This window comes from Nelusetta ayraudi, unplaced genomic scaffold (assembly GCF_046127955.1).
Source record: "Nelusetta ayraudi isolate G7.1 ecotype Tasmania unplaced genomic scaffold, CSIRO-AGI_Nayr_v1 ptg000084l, whole genome shotgun sequence".
NCBI classification, from domain to species: domain Eukaryota; kingdom Metazoa; phylum Chordata; class Actinopteri; order Tetraodontiformes; family Monacanthidae; genus Nelusetta; species Nelusetta ayraudi.
Genome location: NW_027466134.1, coordinates 2,030,694 through 2,045,795, shown reverse-complemented (window position 1 = coordinate 2,045,795; position 15,102 = coordinate 2,030,694). Strand labels below are relative to the sequence as shown.

Below are 15,102 nucleotides of genomic sequence, written 5' to 3'. Positions count from 1 at the left end.
ACACACGATACACCGAACACAGTAATTACCATGTATTGACACCACTTTTGTTTTTCCATAAAATGTTTTGCGAAACAAAAAAAAGAAATATGGCACAGTATCAGCATTGAAAAGGTACCAAAGAGGATTAGGGCCACAAGAAGAAAAAAAAATATTACAGGAAGGAGATTTTTAATGAAGTTTCAAGTTGAAATTTTGTGAAAAAGGTCAACATAAAAATTGAACAGTCGATGTTAAAAATAGATGACATTTTGTGAATAAAGTAGAAATTTCATCAATAAATTCAATGAAAATAAAGTGTAAATTTCTAGATTAATGATATGGATGGTGGATTAATAACTCAGCTCCCACAGTTAAAAGTAAACTGCTGAAAGCAGGTGTATCCCACAAGGTCCACCCACGGTAATCAGGAAACTGGCGAAAACAAAAGTACTCCACTAGACTTGCATGCAGAGCCCTTCGACTTTATTCTCAACATTTTGACGTACTTCAGATAAATTGCAAATTTTTGATTTTAGTCACAAAATTGTCTCTTTTTTTTTTTTTACGTCAACTTTATGCTCAAAATTTAAAACTTGGAAAAAAAAAAAAAGATCTAAATTTTTTTTTCGCTTCTTGTGACCCTAATCCTCTTCTGTAAAAAGGTGACAGCTTGTAGAATGTGATTTTAACATGAGCCACTTAAAACCATGCCAACCATGCTCAAAAAAAAAAAAAAGAGAGAGAGAAAGAAATCAAGCTCCTTTAAAATGTAAGCTTTGATAGAACATTGGCACCATATTGTGTAAGTAAGAAAACCGGAACAAAACATGAAACCACGTGGAGTTCTGCAAGCCAACAGGACATCTTAATCATGCGCATTACAAAAACAGAATACACTGATGTATGATTCAAACACCATATAATGATGAAGATGACTGGTGCGATTCTGATAGGACACACAGTATTATCAAGAAAAGGGACAGTTAGTTACCTCTACTATGGCTTATGGCAGGACATGTAAGATTACACAAGGATTAAGCATAAGAGACTGAAATTACTTTAATAATCTCCTTCACTGGTCCACAGTAATAAGGAAATTACATTTTTTTTTTTTGTTAACTTTGGTCACGCTACAGATCAATTCAATCATGTGTGTCAAGCTAGGAATCCAACTAAGCATCACACTGGCTGACTGATCAGGTAATTGCCATATTTATATATTGGTTTGTTGGTTGCAGGGACGAATGTAATTAATTCTGCCTTGGTGTACCGCCACAGTGGATTTGAAATGAGGTCATTGTAAAAGGGTTCATGCTTGGAGACTTGGCTTCAATATTCTTTTCAAAGGAATATTGGACCAACTTTCTGAAATCAAAGCTATACTTTTTCTGAGTATTATTATTATTTTAAATCATTAAGTATTTGTAACCATAAGAAAAAATATCTGTCATTTTTAATCTCTGCAGCAAAAAAAAAAAACTTTTATATTTAGAACATTTATGTTCTTTAAAAAAATAGAACCTTTGGGTCACGCTCAGCATGACCCAAAGGTTACCTGCACACTGTGGTTGAGTAGATCTCAGGAACGGTATGATAACATGAACCCATTTTTTTGTGATTTTTTTTTCTTTTTTAGTGATGTACACTTTCCAATTGTTAGTATAAAAATCACAAAACCGCGAGAAAATCTTATCAAATCTGGGCCTGCAGAATGCAGAATATCTCTGCTGCAATCTGATGATCGTTGCATTTTAAATCCACTGTGGCAGTGGTCCAGGAAAATGAAGGGAAAAACTTATCTCTGGTGCTAACAAGGTAAATAGCGCTCAAACAGACAAACAAAGACGCATTAAGTTGGACCTTTTTGCAGGCGGTAGAGGTGGATTAAGTTAATTCCCCATGGCAGTGGATTAGTTAGGTGGTCCTTCAAAAGCTCATCTAAACTGTGTACAATGGTTTCATATCTGTTCAAACCATTCGCTTGCTGATTCCATCCTCCTGGTCAACAGGGGATCTTAGCAAGTAGCTGCAAAAGTCAACGCAAGCGGTATTGATATATTGTGTTGTCCATATAGTGCGTTATAATAACTCTGGATGTTGTACATATGTATATGGCCTACAGCACTCCTCCTCCTAGAATTCCCTTTATAGTCACTACTCCACAAAGGCAAAGAGCAATAGTTTACTTGCTCCTCAGAAAAAGGTCTGCTGCACTCTGACACTGCGCATCGCTCATCTTTTCCTTTACCTAAAGCAATTTAAAATAAAAGTCTTTCTGAGGATTTAAATGCAATACTTTGGAAGGCTTTACTTTTGTGTCGTGTAATATCAGCTCGAAGCAATTTTCTACAATGCATTGGAATAGGATTTTCCTTTTAAACTTGCACTGGATTTTATTGGCTTACATATGTAAAGCAAATATCAAAAGATTTGCCTTTACTGACCGTTGCCCCTGTAGAGCAGTTCAAAGTTAGGACGACGATGTAGGGAAACTGCTACATTTAGCCATCCGTGTACATCAAGTACAGCATCTTTGAGAGACTTTGCGGTATCGCGCCCCTCTTCCAAGCTAAATAAACGATTAGTACTTAGAAACTGGTCTTCAGTCACATTCACACATAAACCAGGTTCACACGTCAGAGACTTCAAGTCTGATACCTTTCCTGCATATTAAGAATATTCTCACCTTCGCAAACACCCTCGGAGTTCAACGGCCACAGCGTTTTAGCTGCCTTAAAACAAATATTCAAAGAATGTCGAGTCAGTTAAGGAAGATGAAGAACGCACACACGCACGCACACACACACACGGGGAATGTAGTGAGAACCCATTGCATATTCTTCAGTGAACGTGTGCTTTCACTGGGATGACGCACGCACACGGTTGGTCCCGTCGTCCTTCATTGGAGGAAAAATATTTTCCTTCAAGTTACATACAGGTTAAATTGAGTGAGATGTCACCTCATCAATACGATGACAATCTGTGTCAAGCTCATTTGGTTTGACATCTGTGTGTAGACGCTGAAGAGCAAGCGCCCCCTACGTCCGTAATTCACTATAGAAGATATGTGCCACCGGAGGGCGCTGTTGTATTGTCAGTTGTTCACAGAGCGACCAGAACTGAGCGTGTCTGACCGGGTGATGGTGGTGCTGCGCAGGAATGTAGACCAGACTGGATCTGGCAGTCCACCTCTGTAAGGCTGCAGGCTCTAGCGCTTTATCACCACTTGTTCATATGCACCTGCCCCGACTCTGCAATGACGAGAAAGGATGCAAGGAGTCGGGATTAGTGTTGACAATTGGTCTGAATGTCACACGGATGGCATGACTGTATGCATTTGGCGGGGGGAGGGGGAGGCTGACATTTGAAACCAGGCTGAGGGACGTTAACAAGACATTCAAACGTGTCATTTCAATTCAGTCAATTGAGTCAAGCGTTGACGGCCTTTCAGTGAGCTCTCTGTCGCATGTTACAAAAGCGCATCGCTGCCATACTAAAAAAAAACAACAAAAAAAACGGGGGCTCAGTATCACGTTGTGACGTGAAAGTGATCACGAAATAAGAAGTGCGCTTCTGCAGCACGTAATATAATATATATGTGAAAAAATATATGTGGGATATGTTTTTTCACAGGGTTGGTAAACAATGCTGTTTCGCAAGAGCCGTTTGCGACGATGGCAAGCGAAGCATGTCTTGCGAGATTCTTGTGAGTGCTGCAGGCCTGGGTCATAGCTCTCCACGAGACGATCTGCAGTCCGTCTTGCAGATGGAGGAGCCGCAGAGCGGTTCCTAGCGCTCGCAAATATTTGTTGAATTTGTAAAGTGAAAAGTATTTTGCCAATTTGCGCCTAGGGTCATCGGCCCTTTTTGAACCCGAGAGCTACTTCTACCCTCCTGAAAGAACACATTTTCTCAGTAACAGTAGTTAATGCGCTTCACACCATTCAAAGGAAACGCCTGCAAATTGCAATTGCGCTTTGTCAAAATTTTAGAATTATTGCTTTTATGTTGCGAAAAACTTAATGGAAACACAGCTATTGATCACCTTCATGAGTTCTCATTAATTATGAACCATGGCTTCACAAGGTTGGATAAAATTGAAATTTAGATGCAGCTCAACGAGTTGTGCTATTTTTAGAACAGGCCTGCGAGCTACTCATGTGGTTTGGGGGCGACGTGGTGATTTGTGACCACGCGCTCTATTAGAATAATGAACACACGCTGGGGTCAGACAACATGCTCACCTGGTGGGCAGGTGATGGCTCCCCAGGGCTGTGCTTCCTCCGGGGCCGACGAACAGACGCAGGCCCTCCTCTGGAATGGAACACAGTTGTAGCAATATTCAGTCAGCGTGGGGACTTCCCACATCCTCCTGCAATATTCTTATCATGAGGAGCAACCAGTTGCTAGGCAATCTAAAAATAGCCATCTATTGACAGCATCTCCCCGTTCACGGCTTAAAACTAAACAACACCTTTAAAAAAAAGAAAAAAGAAAAGAACATTCAGTATTGCTGCCTCTTATTATTCAATAAATGTGGGGAAATACAGCATGAGTCCATCTTAGAATTCTCAAATAAGTACGTGAATATGAGTCACACCATGTCGTTGTTACTCAACACCTAACCTATCATCATGTAGACTAGGGCTGCACAATTTTGTCCAAAAATAAAACACCTACTTTTCAATTATAATTTTTTGGTTAAACTAAAAAAGAAAATTGGAATAGATTATTTCAAAAATGTTGGTTTTTAATTGAAGAAAGAAGAAGAAGCAAATGTCCAAAAGAAACAGGGAGGCAGAGGTTACTACGGTAGCCTGGAGGGGAACATTCTGGTGACATTAGAGAGGAAAATCGTTTTGCCAATTTTCTTTTTTTTTTTATCATTGTGCTGACCAATAAATCCGACTAAGAAATGAAAGGGTAGAATACCACAGCCTTGTTCTCAAAGTTCTGTGACTTGGTCCCACTACCTTCAAGAAGCCTACCTTCAGCACTGGAGTCCAGCAGACTGGGAGTGAAGTCCTGGCTCTGGAGGATCTTTTCCACCACATCATCAGCGTCCACTCGCGTGTCGTCCATTCTCTTTAATTGCGACTCCATTGAGTCCTGCTTCACTGGGTGTCTGAGAGAAGAATTGCACAAGGTTTTTTCCCCTTCATTTGGCCACTAATAGCATCTAGTTAGCTGCCGTCTTGCACCGCCATATTTCGAAGGAAGCCTGGTGTGGACAATACAGGCTGCCTGACAGCGCGTTTTGTAGTTAGGGTGAACGCTCATGTCTTCAAATAAACCAACAAAGAAGAAGGTGAACGAGGTATTCAGGTTTGGGTGCGCAGGCCACCGGAGCTCACTGGCAAACTCATGAGGGGGGAAGATAGTGAAAGACACTGCAATTTAAAATTCAACCACTTGGTGTCGCTGTTTCTTCTATAACATCTTCAGTATCATCCATTGCACCTGCGTACGTCTTGCGTGAACAACAGCAGCTCACACTCCCTCGTTCGCCTGATGAGTGGACACTCACCTGTTGAGTCTCTCGCAGGAGGAGGCGCACCTCACTGGAGTCCCGGGTGGGTTGCTCGCTGCCATGGTGCTGGTGCCGGGATGTTCGGGGAGGGCAGGGTAGGGTCTGGACTCTCTGTCCCGGTCGTCACTGGGCTCCGGGATGCTGCCGATGCCCGTGGAGGCGCTGCCCACCGAATGGTTTCTTCTGTGGCTGAACTCCGACATGCTGGAGGAGCGGGAGTGGCCTGTGCTGTAGCCTGACAACAGAGGTGGCACGAGTGTTCACGTTCCGCACTTGAGTAAAAGTATGGATACTTGGAAGAAAAAATACTCTGGTAAAAGTAAACGTCCTGAATCAAGTGCTTTGCTCAAGTCAAAGTAAAGTACAGGTCCTAAAATGTACTTGGGTAAAAAAAGTAAATAATATTTTTTGTTGCCATTAAGCAAAAAATACTTTTTTATTGACAATTTTGAAAAGATTCAGTTAAGTCTTTGGTACTCTCAATATTACAGTGTTTTTCCCCTTTTCAACTGCAGCACAACAAACTGCAATCGGTTATAGTTATGACCAGTGAGCTATTATTGGATGTTTACACCCTAACCCTAATTTCAGCCTTAGCCCTAACCGTAATGCCATGTACAAGTCTAGGAAGGTCAAAGGTCAACTTTGTCCTAGAGACATGGGGCCACTTGATTTGTCATCAGGATCCCTCAAGAAGCACATGAGGAACCCCGAAACCCTAACCCTAATTCCAGCAGTAACCCTAACCCTACTTTCAGCCTTAACCCTAACCCAAATGCCATACAAGTCTGTGAGGGTCAAAGGTCAACTTTGTCCTAGAAACATGGGGCCACTTGCTGCTTCATCAGGAGCCTCCAAGACGCGCCCACGCCAAATCTGGGGCTTCTAGCGCATGAGGAAACCCGAAACCCTAACCCTAATTCTAGCCTTAACCCTAAACCCACGTCGCAGGACATGTGCCGTTTGACAGTGAAGCTCTAAACTTCCCATGCTGAATCAAGCTGAAGTAAATCTATCGAGAGCTCTAGATGGCAGGAAGCACACATTCAACATTTAAATGGACATTAGAGTTGCACTCAGCACATCTCTCTGCTTCCTCTCATTGTTTTATTGCGGTCACCTGATCCGCCCGCATGAGAAACTCGAGCCTCGGGCGTCACGGGGGAAACAACATTATCGGCTTCACGTCTTCTCGGCCAAAAGCTTCTTGGGGTTTTGACTTTGAATTTCCAAACCCACAAAAAATATTTCAGCGAGAAAAACAAATAACAATGTAATCTATTTGTATAAAAGCAGCAGGTCAAAAAAAAAAAACTGAACCTGAAATCACAGATGTGCATTTGTCTTACCTGAGAGTTTGGACTGCTGGCTGGCGTAGCTGGATGTTCGAGAGTGACCGGAGCCCACCAGCTCCTCAGAAGCAACGGGACATTTCCCCTCCCGACTCTCTGGAATAAGGGCACAGAACAAAGTTTAGGTCAGGACAGAAAAAAAAATGACAGCCTGGCAGTAACACAACAAACGAAATCTCACATAATTCCAAGATCGTATCATTACACGAGTCCTTGATGTTTAGTTTTTCCAATGCATCCTAATGTAAGAAAATAAAAAAACACGCTGAGCTCTGGGCTGCTCGGCTTTTTATTTACGTCAGAATTCCACTTCTGAGTGTGAACCATAGATTGTCCTTATTCATAATAAAGGTACAGATGAACAATGTGATGCGACAGAAAAAAAACACACACTTCTTCTGTGGTTCATTTAAAATAATATAACAGGTGGCAAACAACTTCCTCCCACAAGTTGTGTTAATGATTACACACACTTATTGGCCCTAATGATTCCTAAGTACAGCAAGAACGACCGCTGCTCCGTCATTCAGCAACAGTAGCCCTTGTCATGCTACACAGCCCAGGGCCAATGAGTTATGACAGCGCTGTTACCTGCAGTGTTCCAATCCCTTTGAACACGAGGTTCCACAACTATTCACTTTCGAAGCGACAAAAGATGAGAGTTTGTGTATTTCATTTGCAAATTGGCTTCTTTGACGGCGGCAGTGTTTGACGAGCTGCGAGCGGTTTGAATCCAAAAGAGAGCGACGGCAGCGAGTCCCACACCTTTGCGTATTTGTGGCAACTCGCTGCAACTAAATAATCCAGTGCCACGATCTGATTTCTCTCTTTTTAGAGTGCGCCAGTACCGTGCTATACATTCAGAGTATAGAAATGTGAATCATAAGGACAATGATCCCGTGAATCCCACGGTGGATGTTGCAAAACGTGCAACCCCACCGCCACCCCTCTGCTCCCTTACGCGCATTTGTATAGCCCTATTTTTAACCACGCGCAGAGCAGATTGTAGCTAATCTAAAAGACGACTTGTTTAAATAATACATGACGGAGTCGCGCTGCACTCTGGGGCTCCACGAGGAGCCAAAGTGGAATGCCGCTCGAGCTCACTCGCAAACACAGAAACGCAGAGGAGGAGAGGAGTGGGGGATGAAACGGGAGTGAAACGCAGCAGAAGGACGCAGCTGCTGGGGGCGTGGGGGGGGGGGGGATTCACATCCCAGATGGGAGCTAAAACAGCAGTTTGATGAAGAGTAAGTGCATCGCGCATCACGCACAGCAAATGACTCAGACTTAGTTGTGTTGTTTCTCGGTGGAGGTGCGATGACAAAACGGGCTTTCCGTCGTCTCACAACCTTCATCTTGGAGCCTTTAAGTCGGTTATCATTGCATTCGTTGTTGACGTTCATAAGCTGACACAGATGTCACAGTCACAAGCTGCCATTCCATTACAGTTTTTCGCAAAATAAAAGCGATGTGTGTGAAATTCTGACCCAGTGCAATTGCCATTTGCAGGCGCTTCCAACCCAACCCTGCAGCCAACAAAGCTGTCATCCTTACCAGTTCATAATGATCACAAAAGGATTATGGGGCAAACTAACATCCAATTTCAAGCAAATGAAATTGACCTACTTTGTCATTTGGCCACGTGTTTACCTTGCATTGCCACTCACAATCGTCGCGACTAAAAACCAAGCTACCAGGAAATTCATACCATCGTACGCGGGCGGGCAAGATCTGAGCAACATTTAAAAGGTCAGGAAAATAAAGAAAGGAGCCGCAGCAGAGAGCCGACACCGATCCCTCCCAGGTGTTGGTGTTTGTAAAGGGCAGGGGGATGACTAAGCAGAGCAGCGGCGTCACTGGACTCACCAGAGCAGCCCTTCTGCGAGTCCCCTCCCCTCCGCTCCTCCAGTAAACTCTCGCCATCACTCTGGATTCCAATCACAGTGGCTGTTGAAGGAGGCCTGAAGACACGCAGAGAGCACAATCAGACCCGGCGTCCTCTTTCACATTTTACTGCGTCCACTACAGAGAAGCGATGGGCCAACAAATAAAAGGAAGGAATATAAAAGCCGGGAAAAGCTCACACACTTGGGGGGCGGGGGGGGTGAATGCCATTTACGTTGATGCTTTAGCTGACATGTCAATTAAAGTGCATTGTTCTGATCAAATACATAAATAAGTAAATAAGTAAATAAGTAAATGAATAAATAGGAGAATTCCCTGAACCAAAGTTGGGTTGCACGACGTTGACTTACGTTTTAAAACAGGGATCCCCCGACATGAGCTGAGTACTGATGATGACCTGCAGACAACGGGACAACATATGAGGTTTGAGTTGAGCAGTGAGCTTCAAAGCACACAGGAATAGTACTGCACAGAAGAGCTGACAATCTGCTGTGTCACCGGTGTGCAGCTGGTCCGTTGTATTTCCACAGTTACCTTGAGAATGGAGTTATCCTGGCGTGTATTTTTGGTATCGTAGCCTTCCAGCAGACATCTCCGGGTTGTGCTCCCTGAGCCGGCAAACTCTGCTAAATTCAGATCAGCAAAACCGAGCTGAAGGACGGGGAGGGGGAGGGGGGGGATGGGGGAAAGAAGAAAAATGCCTCTAAGTGAACTTTGTTTTCTCTCAGGGGGGCGACAGCTTTGCCCCGTCAGCACTAGACGTCTGGACAAGAAATGACAAAGGTCGTGGCATGAGGAGACTTGTTCTACACTTTTAATACTTGAAAATATATTGTTTTTCTGGGTGGGGTGGGGGTGGGGTAACTTTGTCTGGTCTAAAAATAAGAGGCTTTGGCGCTCTCAATAATAGAAAACGTGGGCTAAGTGAGCGAGCTGCAGGCGGTACAGGCCATCTGTTTGCTACGGGCCGACATGGACGTCTACACAAATATGGCTGATTACTGTAAATCTAGGTGACCTGGAGGTGGAGATGGTGGACACATTGCGAGGTCTTACCTTTGCATAAGTCTTCCCTCCTTTCAGCTCCTGCAAGAGAGGCACAACCACCAAAATTATGTTTATTTCAAATATTGTTTTTTTTTTTTTTTTTTAATAAATTCCATTTGTTATGTTTGAGGCTTATGTAGAGTCCATGGCAAGGAGAAGGAATGAGATGAGGAGATCAGTGAATCCCGCCAGTCGGACTCGTCTTCAGGATTGAATGGCTTTATTATGGATTAATTTAGTGATAATTTGTACACTGTAAATTGAATACACTGCCTGTCCAATAAAAAGTGGAATGACCATTTTTACTGCAAAGAACAGTAAATAAATCACAGAACAAATCCCCTCCTGGCGTAAAAATTGTTAAATAACACACGCTTCCAAACAATGTAAAACACGGCGACGACGTGGCACAAAGCCCACTCTTGTCACTCAACAGTGCCAACTGCTGTGCAAGGGTTCGTGCTTAAATGTCAGCAGGCGTCGCGTAGAGCACAGCTGGAAATCCACAGCGGCTTTATTGATCGAAGAAAACCCCCTGCTTCGCGACCTCTTCCCAAAACCATGGCAAAAACAAAAACAAAAACAAAGGGTTGGTGGGTGGAACTATGCGAGCGTGAGCAACACACTACCTTTCTGACAGACACTCGACACACGCAGGGGTCCAGCACACCTGTCCCGGCGTTGGCACTCATCTTGCAGGGGAAGGAGAACTGCTTCCTCCAGCGAACGCAGTTGGCCTGCACAGGCTCCCTGCGTGGCAAAATGACAATGGAGCCGTGAACACAAGCATCAGTCTAAGGTCAGATTTGTTGTCTTTTCTTGTTCGTGCATTGTGGGTGGCGGAGGTGGCGGTGGTGGGAGGGGGGGGGGGCTTCTGAGCAGACGACGGGAAATGTTTCAGGTTCAAACAAGTCGAGAGTGCAACCGCAGCACTGTGCAGTCTCATTCCGACCCAGCTGCACACACGTTACCTCGTTTCCTGTCGCGCTTCGCACTTCTCACTGCTTGACACCAGATTAACTGTTTGCTTTAGTTGCACTTTTTTTTTTTTTTTTTTTCAAATTTGAGGTCAGAAGGGAGGAGGGGGGTTTTTGTTAGCAATAAACATCATGAGATACATTTTTATACAATCTGAAAAAGACACTGCTGGCAATGTTTAATGTTTGATGTCAGTAGACTATAAAATAATAAGCATTAATCAGGGGGTTTGAAGCTTTTAAGGTCTTCATGAACATCATCTTGCTGCCCGTAGATCACTTTTTCAACCACTGTGCTGCATGCAGCACACTAGTGGGCCGTGAGATAATGCCAGCTGCGCTGTGAAAAATTATTCAGTTTCACTTAATTGATCTAAAAAAAAAGATAACATTCCATTGTGGAGCGACTGTGCTTTAAAATGAACGTGAGCTTTGTTTCTTCCCAGGATATCAGCTTTGTGTGCACCTGAAGAGGCCATATGTTCATAGAATTAATAGAATTGTTCATTGAAAACAGTTGTTCAATGACTATTGGATAAACAATTATCGCATGTGTCCCCACCTTGACGATGCTGAGTCAGGCTGCCAACAGTCGGCCTCAGTCACTTAGAAACACTGTACTGTATTTACCTTCAGTGCTTTCAGTTCCTGTCATGGCTGATCCCAGAGCTTACTGCACACTGAAGCTTGTTTAGCAAGAATGTCACTGGAAAAAAACACACACACACACACACACACACACTACGCTTGGCTGAGAGGAAAGAGCAGAGGAGATATTGTTTGTGTGTGTGTGGGCAGCATTATGATCCCCCAAATGGCCCACACATTCACTCCCTTCTGTGAGGAGGAACCACATGCCATTTATTTTGATGGACTCTAGTGGATTTAAACGCGGGCTGTGGTGTTTTCAGTTTTAATAATTTAACTCTGATATAGAGCTTATTACGAACGTTATTTTAGAAATAAACCAAAAGAACTAAATGCTCCTTTGAATTCACCTTTTTAAGGTTTTTGAGCTTTAAATTTTGAGCTGTTCGTTGGGCTTCTATCTTGTGAAAATGTTTGCTTGAAAACGATAATGGGTCACTATTGTAACTTACACCATTTTGGGGCTTTATTCTTAATCTCTATCGTATGTGTGGACAATGCAATAGAAAGCTGACGACCTTGCCAAGAGTGAACGCCCGAACGAGTCGAACAGGGAACTCCCTGCCAGCTGAGCGCTGTGGGAGCTCTGGCTGGATTCTACGTGTCCTGTAACTGAGGGCGCTTCTGACCCAAGCAAAACGTAAATGCGACCAACTTGTATTTTATTTGACTTCTTTCTAATTCATACAATCGTCCATTTTCTGTTGCACTACACGTCTCTGTAATTATGTAAATTTCCCCAATGTGGGACGAATAAAGACATGCTGATCTGATCTAAGGCAGCATTCTCACACCAACTGAAACCATCTTGGCCAACAGTGCATGGGTCAGCACTCTTTATTTCAGTGGAACTGGCAATATAGTGGTCTGACTTCAGAGAAACTACAGGCCAGTAACGTAGCTTTGGTGCACGGTTTAGCAGGAGTGGACAGCGATTAGATCCGCAATCATATTACAAACAATATTATCGCACCTAGACAGGCCTAATGGGACTATTTGACATAGAATAAGGAGGTTCTTTAAAATATTACGCTTCAGGAAAATGGAATTGAACATTGGTCAGAGTCATAACCAATTGTTGTGCAAGCTAATAGACTTCGGAGGTGGATTAGCGTATGGAATCTCGAATGGCGCGAGCCCTTTACGCTGCGAGGTTAAGTGATCGGAGAACCTTTGGTAGCCTCTCTGCAATTTCACTCGTCCGCAAAGGCTGCAAGCCTGCGAGAGAAATACGCAAAAGACAATGGCTGTATTAAAGTGACCTCGGAGCCGTTGGCAAAGTTCAGCCCTCTGTGCTTTTCAATTTACGAGCGCTACTTGCTGTCGAAGTGACAGAAGGCTGCTTATGTAACAGGGCAATGCCATCTAATCTCTGCAGACTCCATCCAAAGCAAATGATTCTGCATTAAAGTCAAATGTTAGAGGCTGCTTTAATTTATGAACAAAAATATTGAGATGAAAAAAATAAAGGGCCTTAACTCTGCAGTGCAACATCGCAGTGACAGCGCTGTGGACTCTTCAACCCAAATTTTAAGATTCAGATTTTTACTGGCTGAACTCAAGTGGAACAGGTATGCATATCAACTGTCAAAAAAAAAAAAAAATCAACCTTCTAGGGATGATCCAAGAACACTGTTTCACTTCAAGTGATGTTGTACCTTTCAGAGGAGACGCAAGGAGGGTGTGAGTCGGTCTCAGACACAACATACACCCTGTAGCTGCTGATCTGGGAGCAGTGTGGGTGCCCTTTGTGATGTCACAAGGGGCAAGGGTTGTTCCAGTGTTTGACATACGCTTTCTGACAAAGCAGAAACAGGTGAACCAAGCAGTGGTAAAATAAATAAATAAATAATAATAATTGGATTTTTGCATGCCCGAGTATAAGTTGTTAGTATTATTTTGTGTGTTTTGCACAACATGCGATCTTAATTTGGATTTCAACAGTGCAGAAAAACTCCGTTGAAGAAAACCTGATGCTCGTAATAAGGTTTCATGAAGGACGACACCCAGCTTGTGTCAGTATGACAAAAAAAACAAACAAACAAAAAAAAAAACAAAATAAAGAGCATCATCGTCGTGAAACCTCTGTGGATCACACAGTGATGCGTCACAGTTGCAGACTCGCGTTTTAGGATCCATCGTTGGCTAGAAAACTACTTAAAGGGTGCTAAACTGAGATCAAACTACATTTGACTTCATCTGAGCCATCTCGCCTGGAGTGCGATGGCGTTCATCTCTCAGCGTCGGCGACTCTGAAAACCCTGCCTCGTCCGTGCCCGATTCCTAAGAATGAATCGGGGGCTGGGCACGGAACAACGTGACACCTCTTTAACGCGCAAATCGTGCGCGTACGCCCGGAGTAGTAACCTTGCACAGCGGATCTGATTGGTAGGTTGTGATCCGAGCAGGGTTAGCGCGTATGGATTCTGACAATTGTCGCACACAGCATCGCTCGTGTTCTGGTGTAACGCACATAAGCAGGTGAAAATGGCTCAGCCTCAGTCGAAACACAACACGCGAAACAGAACCTGACGTGCGCTAGACTAACGTCACGCAGCCCCTTAGCTGGTATGCTAGCGCAGAAACGCCGCAGGAGAAGCGTTCGTGTAGCACAACGAGAACCGTGTGGGGGGGTGACTCTTAGTTTGAAGTTCGGTTCGCGAGCGCAATGGGTTTCGGTCCTCACCGCGAAGACTCCTCCGAAAATCCGCCGTCCAGCAGTCGGACTTTACAGAAGAGGACGCCGTTGACAAAGGGTACCGAGGAGAGCTCGTCCAGCTCGAAATCCACTTTAAACTTGAATTTCTTCTTCTTCATCATCATTAAATCCATACAACAGGTTCAGGAAAACCGAAAAGATGCTTCGATCTCACGCGTCGCACACATCACAGCCCCATTGTGTTGCGGCAGTTACTGTGTTGTGCTTTGTGTGTGAGAGAGAGGACGGTGAAAGGTACTGGTGACAACAATCCGTCTCGAAAATGAAAGGCGGCAATGCCGGGGCGGTACTTCCTGGTTATACGTTTCAAATTAAAGGCACTATTTGAACCGTGGACACGTACGTTTGTGGAAAGCAAAACAACGACTTACATGTCAACTGATTAATGATGATTTTTGTAGATAGTTGTTTAAACACTTGTGATTCTTATTTACATGTAGTAGCAGGGATCGGACTACAACCCGCTCTGATAATAAAAATAAAATAAGTGGTTCTTGAAAATGGATGGATTAGAGAATGGTGTATGAGTATGACTTAATATCCAATTGTAGAAAACGTAATGGGGTTCACCTTTTGTATATATATCCTATAAAATATGTATTTTTATTGTTTTTAAAAAACGGATAACAAGCGTTGAGGAAATTGTAGCTTGATGAAAGTGAGGAGCCCGCCTCCCTGCTCGGTCTCCTCCTGCCGGCCAACGAAGACCACGACACCACTGATTGGATGAATCGCGACAACACACTGACACCGGCTGCTGTTATGTAATATTTGTCGCCACCCAGTGGCGCAAAGTACACACTGCTAACCGCACATTTGAACCCATTTTCTTTCTCACTACATTCTCCTTAAGGGAAACACTTAAAAATGAAACAATACGAATAGAGTGTTCAATGTTCAATGCGACTAATTCTGTAAATCCGAGTTAGGCCTACTAAG

At 43.6% G+C, this 15,102-nt stretch overlaps 1 protein-coding gene across 1 annotated transcript; it reads right to left on the bottom strand.

The window, feature by feature from the left end:
• Nucleotides 1-165: 165 nt before the first annotated feature.
• Nucleotides 166-14,422, bottom strand: fam102bb (family with sequence similarity 102 member Bb). The gene is made up of 11 exons (XM_076045270.1): nucleotides 14,131-14,422; nucleotides 10,449-10,569; nucleotides 9,829-9,858; nucleotides 9,307-9,423; nucleotides 9,123-9,169; nucleotides 8,734-8,828; nucleotides 6,862-6,960; nucleotides 5,510-5,747; nucleotides 4,971-5,107; nucleotides 4,227-4,296; nucleotides 166-3,233 (listed from the first exon to the last, which is right to left on the bottom strand). The coding sequence occupies exons 1-11, from the start codon at nucleotides 14,274-14,276 to the stop codon at nucleotides 3,191-3,193; spliced, it is 1,143 nt and encodes a 380-aa protein (XP_075901385.1). The 5' UTR covers nucleotides 14,277-14,422; the 3' UTR covers nucleotides 166-3,190.
• Nucleotides 14,423-15,102: the final 680 nt, after the last annotated feature.

Excerpts from the sequence above, each read along its gene's own strand:
- fam102bb (XM_076045270.1), bottom strand. The coding sequence starts at position 14,276 with ATGGATTTAATGATGATGAAGAAGAAGAAATTCAAGTTTAAAGTGGAT. Across the intron at positions 10,570-14,130 it reads TTTTCGGAGGAGTCTTCGCG|GGAGCCTGTGCAGGCCAACT; the intron begins GTGAGGACCGAA and ends TTTGCCACGCAG. Across the intron at positions 5,108-5,509 it reads TCCTGCGAGAGACTCAACAG|ACACCCAGTGAAGCAGGACT; the intron begins GTGAGTGTCCAC and ends TTCTTCTCTCAG.